General features: G+C 52.6%; 2 protein-coding genes across 2 annotated transcripts in view; one reads left to right on the forward strand and one right to left on the reverse strand.

The window, feature by feature from the left end:
* The window catches only part of IFT140 (intraflagellar transport 140), a 94,275-nt gene extending 82,984 nt beyond the window's left edge, over positions 1–11,291 (forward strand). Inside the window, exons 26-30 of the mRNA XM_006763928.2 lie at positions 2,374–2,580; positions 2,799–3,011; positions 3,088–3,254; positions 4,728–4,869; positions 10,518–11,291. Coding sequence (XP_006763991.1) covers positions 2,374–2,580; positions 2,799–3,011; positions 3,088–3,254; positions 4,728–4,869; positions 10,518–10,724 — 936 coding nt within the window. The 3' untranslated portion in view covers positions 10,725–11,291. The remainder of the gene's footprint in view (positions 1–2,373; positions 2,581–2,798; positions 3,012–3,087; positions 3,255–4,727; positions 4,870–10,517) is intronic.
* Positions 11,292–11,373: 82 nt separating this feature from the next.
* TELO2 (telomere maintenance 2) overlaps positions 11,374–15,136 on the reverse strand; it is a 13,159-nt gene continuing 9,396 nt past the window's right edge. The window contains exons 16-20 of the mRNA XM_006763930.2: positions 14,607–14,698; positions 13,878–13,977; positions 13,637–13,701; positions 13,262–13,377; positions 11,374–11,969 (exon numbers count right to left, since the gene is read on the reverse strand). Coding sequence (XP_006763993.2) covers positions 11,863–11,969; positions 13,262–13,377; positions 13,637–13,701; positions 13,878–13,977; positions 14,607–14,698 — 480 coding nt within the window. The 3' untranslated portion in view covers positions 11,374–11,862. The remainder of the gene's footprint in view (positions 11,970–13,261; positions 13,378–13,636; positions 13,702–13,877; positions 13,978–14,606; positions 14,699–15,136) is intronic.

The following is a 15,136-nucleotide window of genomic DNA, read 5'->3' on the forward strand; positions in this document are numbered from 1 at the left end:
GAATTTCCGGAGGATGAGGCCCAGAAATCAGGATTTTAAAAAGATTCCCAGGTGATTCTAATGTGCAGCCACGGCTGAGAACCACTGTGCTAGTTAATAGAAACTTGGTAGTAGCCATCCTCATAGGCATGTGCACTAATTTTTTTTAATTAGAAAAATTCTCCTTGATAGAAACTGAGTGGGGATATAGAAAATTGTTAATCATACAAATTTAGCCTATCCATTTTTTTAATTTTTTTAATATATTTTTAGTGATTTCAGAGAGGAAGGGAGAGATAGAAACATCGATGAGAAGAGAGAATCACTGAGTGGCTGCCTCTTGCATGCCCCCGATTGGGGATCAAGCCCGAAACCAGGGCATGTGCCCTGACCAGGAATCAAACTGTGACCTCCTGGTTCATAGGTCAACGCTCAGCTCAGTTTTTTAAAATTGATTTTAGGGAGAGAAAGGAAGGGGGGAAAAGAGAGAGAGAAATAGTGATTTGTTGTTTCACCCATTCCTGCATTCATTGGTTGATTTTATATGTGCCCTTGCTGAGGATTGAACCTGCAACCTTAGCATATCTGGACGACACTCTAACCAGCTGAGCTACCTGGCCAGGGCATGCCTATCCACTTAAAAGATCTTCTGCCCGGCTGGCGTGGCTCAGTGGTTGAGCATTGACCTATGAACCAGGAGCTCACCGTTCGATTCCCTGTCAGGGCACATGCCCAGGTTTGGGGCTCGATCCCCAGTGTGGGGCATGCAGGAGGCAGCAGATCAATGATTCTCTCTCATCATTGTGTTTCTATCTCTCTCTCTCTTCCTCTCTGAAATCAATAAAAATATATTTATACCATTAAAAGAAATAAAAGATCTTTCTTTCTGCAGCCAGAATTAGGCAGTTTTGTCTCTCACTACTGAGTGAGTTAGACATTTTTGAACAAATGAAAAGGCACCTATTGTGTTCTTGGTTAGAAGGACCCAGCAGATGAACATCTGACCCTCCCTAAGGCCATCTCGGACTTAACCTGTAGCTGGAGAAGTGGACCCTATAGTTTCACAGTGAAAACAGATAAACTGGCATAGCCAGGGGAAATCTGGAAAAGAAGACTAATAAGGGGTCATCAAACCTCCCAGACCTGAAAGCATATCAAAGCTAGAATAACTGGGGCCTGTGCTTGGGCAGGCCAGCAGATCAGTGGGGAATATTAGGAACCCAGAAGGAGAGCCGTACGTGTATGCATGCTGAGTATGAGATGCAGGAGCATTCACAGCCGTGGAGAAAAGGTGAGCTGTGCAGTCAGGGGCTGATACAACCAGGTCGCCTCCGGGAGAAACAAAGTTAAATCCTGCTCAGGTCCTCCATCCGAGTAAATTCCTGGTAGGTAGAAGGTGGAAGCTTGTCAGTGAAATAGCAGTAGTTCCACCAGAAGCTATGAGATGTCACATGGTCTTAAAGGAGGGAAGGCATTCTCTATGATTTAAACCCAAAGCCACAGTGGGGAAGACTGATCCGTTTGACCAAATTTAAAAATAGCACATGGAGAAAACACCATAAAAAGCAAAGATAAATAATAAAATGGAGGAAAATATATCCTGCCTAAAAGCTAATTTTCTTCATATGTATAGCGTTTGTGTCAATCTATAAGAAAGTTACCAAAAACTCAAAGGGAAAGATGGACGGATGCTCAGTATCACTCATAATAAGATCGAAACTCACGGAGATTCCATTTTTCAAGGATTAGGCTGGTAAAGGTGAGAAGGTCGGAAAGCCCACTAGATTGTCATGGAAAACAAATGCACTCGGGCTGTGGGTGGGAACCCAAGCAGGCCTGTCACAAATAAAAAATTACATCCCCTTGACCCAGCACTTCCGTCCTCAGAAGGTATCCTAACGACACATTTATACACGTGACAGTGGCCTAAGCACAAGGGCTGTGCCAGCAAATAACCCGCTTCTGTGTGTGTCAGCAGGAGAGTTGAATTAGCTGTGGTTCTCGGTAGAGTGGAATACTACGCAGCTGTCAAAAGGAGGTGCGGTTCCTTGCTACTGAGGTGGAATCATCTTCAAGACACAATACTTTTTTCCCCAAGACATATTCCTATGAAAGATATAAATTTTCTCTTAAATTTTAAAGACATTTAATTAATTAAATTCCTCAGTTTAAAGATTTCAAAAGAATTCTAGAAGAAAATTAATTTCTGGTTTCCTTTTTCTCCCACAACAAATGTAAGGTTCTTTTGAGCTCCCCATTCCCTTCATCGCATTCCAGCATGTTAGTAGCATGGGAGACAGTCAAGGGCCAGCCCTGAGCCTGGCCCAGCCTCCCCTGCGGAGGTGGTGGGTGGGAGGGCGACTGCCCGCCTCAGCGTCCGTGGCCCCTCCCCAGTACCAGGAAGCCCTGCAGCTTTGCCTGGAGCAGAACATGACCATCACCGAGGAGATGGCCGAAAAGATGACCGTGTCCAAGGACTGCACGGACCTGTCAGAAGAGTCGCGGCGCGAGCTGCTGGAGCAGATTGCCAACTGCTGCATGCGCCAGGGCAACTACCACCTGGCGACCAAGAAGTACACGCAGGCCGGGAACAAGCTCAAGGTGAGCCGGCCACAGCGGTCACGCGCACACTTTCCCTTTTGTCCCGAGTTTAGCCCAGTGGGGGGAGCTTTCCCAGCCCGGGTTCTGAAAGGCGCCTGTGGGAACCCAGAGCCCTGCGCCCGTGCCTGGCCCGGACCCAGCCTGGGGCGCCGGCTGCCGCGGGTGGGACAGGCCATGCTCCCAGCTCCCAGCCCGGCCCTGGCTCCTTCTCCTCCTAGGCCATGAGGGCGCTGCTCAAGTCTGGGGACACGGAGAAAATTGTGTTCTTCGCGGGTGTCTCGAGGCAAAAGGAAAACTACATCATGGCGGCCAACTACCTCCAGTCCCTGGACTGGCGGAAGGAGCCGGAGACCATGAAGACCATCATCAGCTTCTACACCAAGGGCCGGGCCTTGGACCTGCTGGCGAGTTTTTATGACGCCTGTGCCCAGGTACAGCCCCTGCTGGCCGTCTGGGGGCCCCCGGAGGGTCCTCGGCCCGTGGGTCCTGATGGTCTCATCTGCGCAGGTGGAGATCAATGAATACCAGAACTACGACAAGGCCCACGGGGCGCTCACCGAGGCCTACAAGTGCTTGTCCAAGGCCAAGACCAAGAGCCCCCTGGACCAGGAGACCAAGCTGGCGCAGCTCCAGAGCAAGATGACGCTGGTGAAGCGCTTCATTCAGGCCCGCAGGTGCCTTCCTGAGGAGGCTGGGGGGCGGGCACTGCGCCCCAGGGAAGCCCTGAGAAGCCCCCCCATGCTCCCCCTCACTGCCAGGGACCAGACCCAGGTTCAATTTCCAGGGAACATTCTTCATAGGAACTTCCTGGACACCTAGACAGGAACAGGTCTGAGCTCCTCTTGGGGGGCCCCTTAGAGCCTGGGCACGTGCTTGGGAAGATTGTTCAGGAAACAGCCAGAGACCGATCCGTGCACAGGGGCGGGCAGGGCATTCTACGGGAGAGGCCGTTGTACCCCGGGTGGCAGGGACTGTGGTGATCAAACCGATGCTCCCCCCACGGAGGCAGCTGGAGCCTGTGGGAAGGAGGCTCGCGCAGCACATTTTCTCTGTAATTAGGAGAGACCACAAATCTGGGTTTGTACATGACACCAGTTTTTATTGGCGACTCATCCAGCTTTTCCAGGAGCCCACTGTGTAAGCAGCAGCTCAGCTTCTGCCTAAACCAATGAAAGCGTTTTCCTCATCTGAGAGCTCCACTCATATTTTGAACACTGCTGTGCAAAGTGGGGCTCTCATAGGGGCACTGCTCACTCGGGTGCGTAAGTTCTGGAATATCTGCTGAGTCTGAGATACAGGAGGGAGAAGGGCGGAGATTGGGCAGCAAGGACTGTGCAGCCACAGGACAGGACCTTGTGGACGGAGTGGGGGGACGGAGTGGGAGGGCCAGAGGGCAGCCTGCCTGGAGTGGCCAAGTCAGGGTTCGACAGGAACGGGCCAGCTGGTCCTACTGAAGTGGGAGCTGAGCTCCTAGACCAGGGGTGGGGAACACTTTCTCTGCCAAAGGCCATTTGGATGTTTATAACATCGTTTGCGGGCCATACAAAGTTATCAACTTAAAAAATCAGCCTGCTCTATGTGGTCAAACAATTAATTAACTCACCCCTAATGCCTTGGCAGGGCCAGATCCAATGATTTCGTAGGCCTTATGCGGCCTGAGGGCTGGACATTCCCCGCCCCTGCCCTAGAGGCTCTAGCCAACCGCCCTGAGCCAAGTCCTGCTCCGGAAGCTCATGGGGCCCTCCTGGCTCTGTCCTCACTCTCATACCACTTGCTGCTCTTCCACAAACCACAAACATGTCACTGTGCAGGCCTTTGTTCATGCCAACCCCTGCCCAACCTCCTCAGCCTCTCGGGTGCCCCCCTGCATCACACTGCCCCTCTGTAGACAGTTTCCTGGGCAGGGACTAGGATTGACAAATCTTTGCTGAGGCGCAATACTGGCACTCTGAGCAGTCAGCAAGTTTTTGTTGAATGGGTGAATTTATGAATGAACTCCTTAGTTATTTTAATTCACGAGAATTACCTTCACAAAAGATTGGTCCCTAGTTCCCGTGAGCTCCGAGTGGGGCAGAGGGCCCCGCTCTGACCTCTGACCGCCAGTCCAGGTCCTGGGTTCGGGCTCAGGCTATCTCTGCTCTCGGCAGGACATACGGCGAGGACCCCAAGGAGTCAGTCAAGCAGTGCGAGCTGCTCCTGGAGGAGCCAGACCTGGACAGCACGGTTCGCATCGGGGACGTCTATGGCTTCCTGGTGGAGCACTACCTGCAGATGGAGGAGTTCCAGATGGTGAGGGCTCAGGACAATGGACGGCTCAGCTTCCCACCCTCAGCCTGCAGGAGTTGGGAGCTCACTGTGGAGCAGGCACCACTCCTGTTTTATGTTTTTTTTGTTTGTTTGTTTGTTTTTTATTTTAGCCTTTTAAAAATATGTGTTTTTTATTGAGTTCAGAGAGGAAGGGAGAGGGAGCTAGAGATAGAAACATCAGTGATGAGAGAGAATCATTGTTTGGGTCCCTCCTGCAGGCCCACGCTGGGGATCGAGCCCGCAGCCCAGGCATGTGCCCTGATCGGGCATCGAACTGTGACCTCCCCTGCACCACAGCAACCAGGCTAGCTTTTTTTTTTTTTTTTGAAATAACTTCAAACTAAGAAGTTACAAGAATAATAGAACCCCAGTGTAGTTCCTTTACCAGATCATCAGTTTTTATAACATTTTGCCATATTTATTTATTCACTCTGGATAAATGCCTTTACATTTCTATTGTAGGCACGAAATGGGTATTTTTTGAGCCAATTTGAGAGGTGCAGACATGCTGCCCCTCCACCCCTTAGATTGCTAACTCTTACGTAGACACCTGGGTGTTGAATTGCTGGGTCATAGGATGAGTGTATGTTTAACTTTCCGAGAAGCTACCAAACTTCATTTTCTTTGTCATGGTTCGTAGCAGGGTTAGTCTAGTCTTGTCGAACGCTAGGAACCAGGCCCATCTCCGGTACCTTCTAAAAGCGTTATGTCAGACTTGTGTCATTTCTTCCTTACCTGTTAGGTAGAATGCGTACGTGAACCGACCTGGCTTGGAGTTCTCTTTGTGGAAGGTTCTGATAATTCCGTTTGACAGAGTGGTTCTCAAACATTTTGGTCTTTGGACCCTTTTGCCCTAGGAAAGCTATGAGCACCCCATTTATGTGAATTATATCCACTGATGTGAATGGGAGGGGCATTTAATCGCCTTCTCGGGTATTTGTAGATATTCTTTGATGCTACACCAATGAGTGCTGTTTCCTAACAGTTGCAGGGAGGAACGGAAGCCCTACCACTGTACATCTTGTGCTCTGCTGCATTGGCCCATTGGTTTCTCCTGGATCTTGTACACCTGCATGATTTTGTAAAATCATGTTGGTCATTTGCAAAATATTGGTTCACTGAGGTAGACAAATGTCAACACATTTCATGATACGTATTTTTTTTAATCTCATTTGCTGATATCACCACCAATCTCATCAGAAAAGTCTAAGTATTGTGAAAACCTCCAGCTCGTGGTGGCCCAAAATTCTAACTTCGTTTGAAAACTCACATTTATTATCCTTGGCAAAAATACTGTCAGTTACTATTTTCCTTAAAGTGACAGTTTTTCTTTGTTCATTTTTGAAAAAATATCTGCCACATAACCACGTCTGAATAGCCACAGTTTATCTTTCAGTCGTTTTTACAGTAAGAACGATGTTCCACGCAAGTAACGAATTTAGCTCACAACCACACTAGCGTGTTTCCTCATCCTCGCCAGCATCTGGTATGATCATTCTGTTATTTCAGCCATCCTGCTGGGTGGGTGGTGGAATCTCATTGTGCTTTTAATGTCCACTTTCTTAATGACCAAGTGACGCACTGGCTGTCTGCATACCTCCTCCTGTGACTGTCCAGATCCTCTTATTTGGGTGTTTGTCTTCTTGTTGATTGTGGTCTTTATAAGCTCTAGACACATTTCCTTGATCAGCACAGGATCTGCCAGCTTTGAGTCTAGGGCCGATTTCATCGCACCTCCAAGGCAGTGCCCTTCCGAGAACTCCCTCTGTGCGCGGTGTTGGCAGCCTCCCCACCCGGCTGGCGGCTGGCGGAGTGTGCACTGCTGGCCCCTGTGCTCAGTCTCGGGGACTCTTCCTCCTGCTCCTTTCGGAGGTCTCTCCCTGGCCTCGGTGCTTTCCGCACACACATGCGCTGGTCATTATTCAGATAAAGACTCAGAAGGACCCTCGGCAGGTCTGGAGCATGCGTGCTCGCTCTGTCTCGCCCCCTTCCTCAGTCCCTCTGATTTTCTTTTTATATTTTGTTCTCAGCAGTTTGATGATGATGTCCATAGACATCATCTGGATTCCATTATGTTCCTCCAGAGAGTATAACTGTTTGTTTCTTTCCCCTCCCTCCCTCCCTCCCTTCGCTCCCTCCCTCCCTCCCTTTCTGTAATCATCTTTGTTCAACTCAGAGTCTAAACTCTCCCCTGTGTTGGGCAGCCACTAGAATCTCTGCTCGGTACTTTAGCTTTGGTCCGGCTCCTTGAAGCCTGCCCCGTCCCCACCCCTCGTAGAGCGCAGAGTCCACCAGAGATCAGGGTGGAGTTCACACTCAGGTTTGAGCTCCCCTCAGACTCTCTCCTTTCCAACATTTCCTCGCATCCCAGCTGTTAGGCTTGACCCAGTTCTGATGCTGGTTTTTAAGCCAGCGAGGGTTTGGGTTTCCATGTGCCTTTTTTTTTTTTCTATGTGACTTCCAGCTTCTCACAGTAGCCCTGACTGGGCCTCGCATGTGATAAAAGTTACAACTAGATGGAAACTCGTCTCCTGCTCCTCCCGTCTTCCACCTGTCACTTCCCTCCGTCTTCTTGCCCGTCTTCCTGCCCGAGGTTGCTCCCCAGGGCCCTTAACTTATTTTTGTGGGTGGGAAGGTTGGTCTAACACGAATTACTCTGCCACTACCGGAAGCTTTCCTCCTCATTCTTTTCCATCATAAGCCTCTGATAACCAACATAATAGTTATTCCTCGATGCATTTTTCCTTTGTGTTCCACGGGGCGTCATACAGACTTTGCTCTGCCTGCACCATCTCCTTCGGCCACCCGCTGCCTTAACCCCAGATAGTTTTTCTGGTGAGACTACAGTGACCCCAAGGAATCTCTCGGTTCCTCTTCCTTCGTGCTCACAAACTATTGACAAGTTTGTTTCAGAAATATTGCTAGTGAACTCTGCCAGCCTCATTAGCTGAGGGTTCCAGAATTCACAGGAAATTTCCAGAATTCAGCAGCAGCTCCCCGCAGTGTGAAAGGTCAGCACCATGAAACCCGGATTTCCTGACCTAAGCACTTGTTTCCTCTTTGCCCCCCACATGTCCACTCACCCATGTTTTTGTTGGGAGAAAACAACTCGAAATCCAATCTCGACAACGAGAAAAAGTGAGACAAAATTGGACTGCGAAGATGCTCAGACCACTGCATCCTCTGCCCCCCTCTCCCCCGCCCCCGTCGCGCTGTGTGTGGGAGGCAACCTGTCGATGTGTCTCTCTCACATCAATGTTTCTCTCTCCTTCTCTCGCCCCCAAACTTCTTTCTTCATTTTCCTCCCGCCCACTCAGTTCTCACTGCCTGCTGAGAGTCAAGTCTTGACAGTTGGACAGTGATATCTTCAGGGGTCAGGCGTCTAGTTACATTTCTTTGTTGTCCATCTGTCTTTGGTGGCCATGTCTTCCTTCCAGAAACTCTGCTCCCGCCCCTCATTGAAGAAATCAGCTCTGAGACCAAGCAGTCACACCGCTGGGTCCCTTCTGACCACCCAGCTCTTCCCTCCTCAGCTCTGCTTCCTTCCCTTCTCAGTGTAGGCACGTCTTTCTTTTTTTAATTAATATATTTTTATTGATTTCAGAGAGGAAGGGAGAGGGAGAGAAAGATAGAAACATCAATGATGAGAATCATTGATCAGCTGCCTCCTGCACGCCCCCTACTGGGGATGGAGCCTGCAACCCAGGCACGTGCCCTTGACCGGAATCGAACCCGGGACCCTTCAGTCCATAGGCCAAAGCTCTATCCACTGAACCAAACCGGCGAGGGCCTCAGTGTAGGCACTTCTTGCTGCCAGACCTCGTCTCCCCCTGCAGCTCCGGCTACCCTCACCACCCTGGGCTGGCCTGTCTTAGTGCTGTGTCCTGCGTGCCTAGCACAGCACCTGGCCCACAGCAGGCAAGTGGTAAATTCCTACAGAAGCCGCTTCCTGTGTGGCTGTCCTCTTCCTCTGATCTGCGAACTCCTGGGGGGCTGTACTCTGCCCATCCCCCATCCCTCCAAAAACCATCTTTGTATTTTTATCTTTGTAATCTTTATCTTTTATTTACTTTTACTATCTTAGTTATTTTGGCCCAAAATAAAGTTGCTCTAAAAGTTTTTATCATCCTTAAGAAATACTAGGAGCTGCCCTAGCCAGAGGCTCAGTGGTTAGAGCCTGGGCTCATAAACCACAGGTTCCATTCCCAGTCAAGGGCATGTACCTGGGTTGCAAGCTCGATCCCCAGCCCCGTCAGGGTACATATGGGAGGCAACCCATCAGTGTGTCTCTTCACATCAATGTTTCTCTCTCTCTCTCTCTCTCTCTCTCTCTCTCTCTCCCCCTCTCCCTCTCCCTCTCTCTCTCCCTTCCACTCTCTCTAAAATCCAATGGAAAAATATCCTCAGGTGAGGATTAAAAAAATAAATAATACTAATATCTGATCATTATTCCTCCTAAAGAAAAATTAAAAGCTCCTAGAAATTTTTATCACATTCTCAATTGATATCAACTGTACCTTGTGGGTAAGTCTTAGAGGCCACATGAGGCCCTGTTCCTCCATCCTCGCGTGTGGCCCTTCCTGTGGGTGAATGGGTATAGCGAGTGTTAACAGGTGCAGGCAGACATGGCAGCTGTGAGCAGGCACCGCGGGTGTAGGCAGATATGGGCAAGTATAGGCCAGTGAGGTTAGGCATGGTAGGTATGGGCAGGTGTTAGCAGGTGTGGGCAGGCGTAGCAGATGTAAGCACTCCGGTTCTACCTCGGACCCCCCAGCCCGGAGCTGCTCTAGGTGGCACCCTCCTGCTCTACCACATATTCCCACTGGCAGGTCCAGAGGAAGTTCCACAGTTAACCCCTTCCCCAACAATTTTTTTGTTAAAAACGTTTCTTTTTCAGACTAATTTTTTTATTTTGGTTCTATATAGTATTTTTGATGCTGGTTATGAAAACAGTTTGTAACTCGTCTTCCTATAAACCATATTTTTTTACCATATTTTCTTAGTATACTCGTCGACGACTGAAAAAGAACATTTTGTGAAAACGTGTATACACGTTTCTGCCGGGGAAGGGGTTAAACACTGACAATTCCAATTTACTGACCTAGGATCAAGGACCACACAAAGACTCACATTAATCGTAGGCCTAATCAACTGGGGTACACTGGATGCTTGGTCAAAATAAATAAGACCAACCATGTACATATTGCTACCTGCCCTCCAACCAGACTCGCCTCTGCCCCAACATACATGGAAAAGATGGAGATGTGAACCCATCCTTCCGTCAAAGCCTCCCTGGGTGTGCTTACAAGATCCTAAGAGGAGCATGGTCCCAAAACACACATGGGCTGCTTGCTCAGTGCTCCCAGGAAGCTGGCTGTTCCTGTCCAGCTGGTTGTGCTGATCACAGCTTACAGCACCGGCCATCAGAGCCTGCGCGGGCTGCCCCCCGACACCACCTCCCTTGGGAAGGCCGGGAAGTCGCAGATTGCACCCAGTCCCTCCCTCCAGAAGCAGGGACAGCTTTCCTCTGACCTCCGGGGTCAGGAGTTCAAGGAACCATTGCAGTGAAGGGCGTGGGCCCTTGGTTCTGATATGAACTAACCCAATCACGGCTGTTCTGTGTGACGCAGGCCTACAAGTACCTGGAGGAGATGCGGAGGCGGCTCCCCCCCGCCAAGCTGTCCTACTACGTGAACCAGCGGACTGTGGACGCCGTGCACCAGGGCCTGGGCATCCCTCTGGCGTGCGTCGTGCCGGAGCGGATCCACCACAGCAGCATGGAGGACCCCAAGGAGGTGGACGAGGAGGTGATGGAGGAGGTGGAGACCGACCCCTGAGGGGCTGCTGCTGCAACAGCTCTTCTGGAACTTCCTAGTTACCAATTGCAGCACGAGCCTGTCTTTTTGAAAAGACTTTAGTGTTTGAGCACAGCTGGGGGCCCAGGGCACAGGCGGCCTGCTTAGCAGGGAGTGTGCAATTTTAAGCATCCCTTCCACGTCTCTGGTCCTTCAGAACTTTGGTTTAGCCCCTTTACTGTTGAGGAAATTGGTTCTTTTTTTCCCATGGCATTCTCCAAGCTCAGATTTTGAAGCCTAAGAAACTTCTAGAACTTTGCAGACTGACATTAATATGTTCACTGTGCCTCCTCCCAGCACCCAAGAAGGCTGCCTGACATGCATCCAACAGTTTCCAGCAAGATACACAGTACCTGACCCCAGGGCCATCCTGAGCAGACACCAGAGCGGCCAGTGGTGGGTTCTCTGTCAGGCAGCCTGGCAACAGCTCCCACTGTGAGGGAGCAGCTGGCACCATGACATCTTGAGGAGAGGGGGACCCCGGGCTCCACCCACCGGCCACTGAAGCTCTCCTAATAAAGTTTATTTTCTCAGAGGCGTGCGTCCCCTTCCTGCCCCACGTTTTCATGTCTGCCCTGCAGAGGGCTTGTGTAGGCACGGGGGTCCCTGTCTGAGCAATAACCACAAAGCGTGGGTTTGAGCACCTGTAACTCCTTTTTATTCTTTCTTCTCTGTTGTTAACATAACCTGCCGTTAGGCGAGGAGAGGGGTTGAGGACACAATGCCAAGAAGCCCACAGGGGCCCAGCAGCCCGCTGCTCTGCCGATCTTGGCAGCTCCCAGCAGCTCCCACTGGAGCACATCCAGGCCCTGAGCAGCAGCACCCTCCCCTCCCCCGCCCCTGCCGCCACCTGCAGAGCCAGCTCCCCGGGAGCCTCCCACCGAGTTCAGGGTGCTGTCGTTGGGGCAGTACCAGAGGCCCTGGCGCGGACTCCTGGCCGAGCACTCTGACCTTCTGGGCTATAAACAGCGCAGGCGGGGCCTTCCTGCCTCACGCTCAGGACCAGGTGACAGCCCATCCCACGAGGGGCTGCACCACAAAGCCCACGTCAGCCTGGCTCCGCGGGCCTCGTGCTCGGCCCTCCGGCCTTCCTTCTTCCAGCGGGCATGGTGCCCAGGGACTAAGGAGGAGACAGTGGGAGGAGCTTGTCTTTGAGTTTCTCCAGCAGCAGCAGTGCCTTCACGGCCAGCATTCTGCAGTCCTCATCCGGGTCCTTCTCAGCCACGTCTGCCCAAGAGGGGAATCACACCAGAGCACAGCATTACATGGTGCTGAGCAGCCGCCCTCTTCAGTTGTGTTTCATTAAGTCTTCCTGAAGGAAGCCCCACGGGGCCCGGCGTGGCCAGCTGCCCTGGGCTTCAGGCCCCAGACCCTTTGCTGAGGCCCCCAGTGAGAGCAGCACCTTAGATGCCAGCCAAGGGCCTACACTGGGTCCCTGGCAGAAGCAATGCTCCCCTCCACCCAGGCTGGGAACTCCAGCAGGTGGGGAGGCAGGGGGAGGCTAAACACACCCCCCTCCACAAAGCCACTCCAAGCTTGCAGCGCTCACCCCAGGGAAGGAGCCTGCACCCAAGACCATGGACAAGGGTCGCTGGATGCCACACACCTGCAGCACGAGACCCCGAGAAAGCCCAGGCACCACCCAGAATCGTGCAGACATGTGACATGAGAGATAATCAGAGAAACCCACATAGGGGCTCTGCACACGACCAACAGGACGAAAGACACTGGGGACAGTGGACTGGAGGAGCTGGGGGTGCAGGACAGCTCGGGACCCTGGGCGGGACCCGGAATCCGGCAGAAAGAAAAAGGCCGTCCTTGCATCACTGGGCCCCCAAGCGTGGCCATAGATTAAACGGTCCAGTCCCAGCCGTGTGCCGAGGGTAGAAGTTGGAGGGGGAGGGGGTGGGGGGGGCTCTGAGGCCGGCTCAGCTGGCTACAGGTGGGCGGTTATACTCATCACAACAGACTTTTTTGTTTGTTTTACCCCGCTACCACAAATTATGCAGCCGAGTTCCCCACATTTGGGGACATCACTGAGGTCAGCACATCTGGAGGGCAATGGCTAAGCCTCGCCCTGGGAAAACCACCTTCGTGATCATGTTCTCTCCCCCGCCAGGTAAGTATACAACAGACTTCTTAAAAAGAGCTTGTAGGAGAGGAGGATGGGGACAAAATATGTCAAAGCACTAATAATCAGAGAATCTAGGGAGGGTACACAGTGCTCACTTTATGAGTTGTATAACCTTTCTGAGTTAGAATTTTCCAGAATGAATACAGATGCCATCTCCCACATCAGGGCGCCTTCTCTCAGGTGCCCTGCAGGACTCCCCAGAGTGACCCCAACAATGGCCACGTTCCAATCCCCACACTGGGGGACACACACAGCCGTGGACTGGGGCTCGCTCAGCTCTGGGAATCCCCACGGTGCTCCCTGCACCCTGACGGCCGCCGGCACCCTCCAGGCTGCACTGGCCTCCCGCCCACCTTGCAACTGCAGCCTGGGGCCCCGCGCTCACCTGCCAGCCATGACCGGGCTTCCAGCAGCTCATCTGGTAGGTCTTCGAGCAGCCGCTCAGCCGGGACGCTGAGGAGGACGGAGGAGACGGCAGACAGCAAGCCGCGGCGCACGTAGCTGCCGAGCAAGGCGAGGGCTAAGCCCCAGTGGAGCCACAGGCTAGGCAGGGAGACCCTGATTTTCCTCCGAGCACAGCAGTCAGGCCGGCCACAAAGCATGCCTGGCCCCGCCTAGCCCCCCTCCTTCTTACTGCAGGGCCAAGTTGCCTCTCGGCCACCCCTAGGAGCCGCCGTCAGCCGCCCCATTTCCACTTTCTAGGATTCAGAGCCCACTTGTGTCCACGTGGGGCCACTGCCCTCAGTCCCCGGCCACTCACGTGTCACCGTGGAAGCGAAGGGCCCACACGAACTCCAGCAGAGCCTTGCCCATGGACACCGCCACCTGAAACAGCAGAGGCCAATGGGCATGAGTCCTGGCACCCAGCAGCCCCCACCCTGGACACTTTCCTCAGGTGCAAACACTCCTGTCCCTGGGGCCAAGGTATGGACCACGGGAAGAACAAACTGCGGCACACAATCTACGTAAGTGGGGGCCGTCAGCTGCAGCTCCCAGCTCACCGTGGTATTCACAGCCAGGTACATCAGGGCCCCTAAGGTGTGGGCCAGTCTCCCGAGAACCAACTGGTCATCTCCCAGAAGATCGAAGGTCACCAGAGGCCTACAGCACAGAATCAGGTGAATGGCGCAGGTCAAACACTCGTCAACTTCCCGACCGCCTGGGCCAATGGACATCCCTGCCCCCGGATGCTGCTCCTCACCGCCTATCCCCCTGCGGCACCCGGAGCCATATGGGAACGTGTCAGACAGACACCCAGGCACCCTGCAAGGCTGCCTGGCACAAGCCCCGGCCTGGGTCAGGAAGGAGGGGCCGGGACTTGAGGGAAGCAAGGCCACCCACCCCGGCCTAGCCCTGTCCCTGAAGGGAAGGGCTCAGTCCCCGGCCCTCCCCACCATCACCAGAGCATCACTCCATGTGTGACGGTGGCCAAGGGGATGTCTACCCCACTCAGGTTGAGGCTGGACAAGGAGGAAAAGGCGGGGTGGGCAGAGCACTTGCAGCATCGAGGCTGCACAGCAAGGCTCTGACTCCACCACAAACCAGACGTGTGACAGAAAATGTGACACCTAATGCCCTTGCCACGTCTTTTACTTTAAGCTCCGAACGACCACAGCACAAGTCATGATCCCGCTGCTGCCTAAAGCCCCACCTCGGGCCCCACCCCGGGAAGCCGCCTGTCCTCAGAGGTATCCAGGGCTCATTCCCCAAACCACGGGCTTCCCACGCACCTGTCAAAACCCTGAATGAGCGGGAAGAAGAAGTAGCCAGCCACGGAGTTGAATTCATTGGGGCTGCCAGCTGGTCCCTGCCTGGAAGAGCCCTGCCAAACACACAGGGAGCCACATGGGTGAGGAGCACAGCCTCCCCTCCCCGTGCAGGACACGCTCCTGGACGGGCCGCCCTGTGTGCCATGGGAGAGTATGCAGCCTCCCTGGGCCCTACGGGCTGGATGCCAGTAGCACCCAACCCCATGACAACCAAGAACGTCTCCAGCTGGTTTGGCTCAGTGGATAGAGCATCGGCCTGCGGACTGAAGGGTCTTGGGTTCAATTCCAGTTAAGGCAGTGGTTCTCAACCTTCTTAATGCCGCGACCCTTTAATACAGTTCCTCATGTTGTGGTGACCCCCAACCATAAAATTATTTTCGTTGCTACTTCATAACTGTAATTTTGCTACTGATATAAATCGTAATGTAAATATCTGATATGGAGGATGTATTTTCATTGTTTGTGACTCACAGGTTGAGAACTGCTGATCG

This window comes from Myotis davidii, unplaced genomic scaffold (genome assembly GCF_000327345.1).
Source record: "Myotis davidii unplaced genomic scaffold, ASM32734v1 scaffold599, whole genome shotgun sequence".
Classification (NCBI taxonomy): domain Eukaryota; kingdom Metazoa; phylum Chordata; class Mammalia; order Chiroptera; family Vespertilionidae; genus Myotis; species Myotis davidii.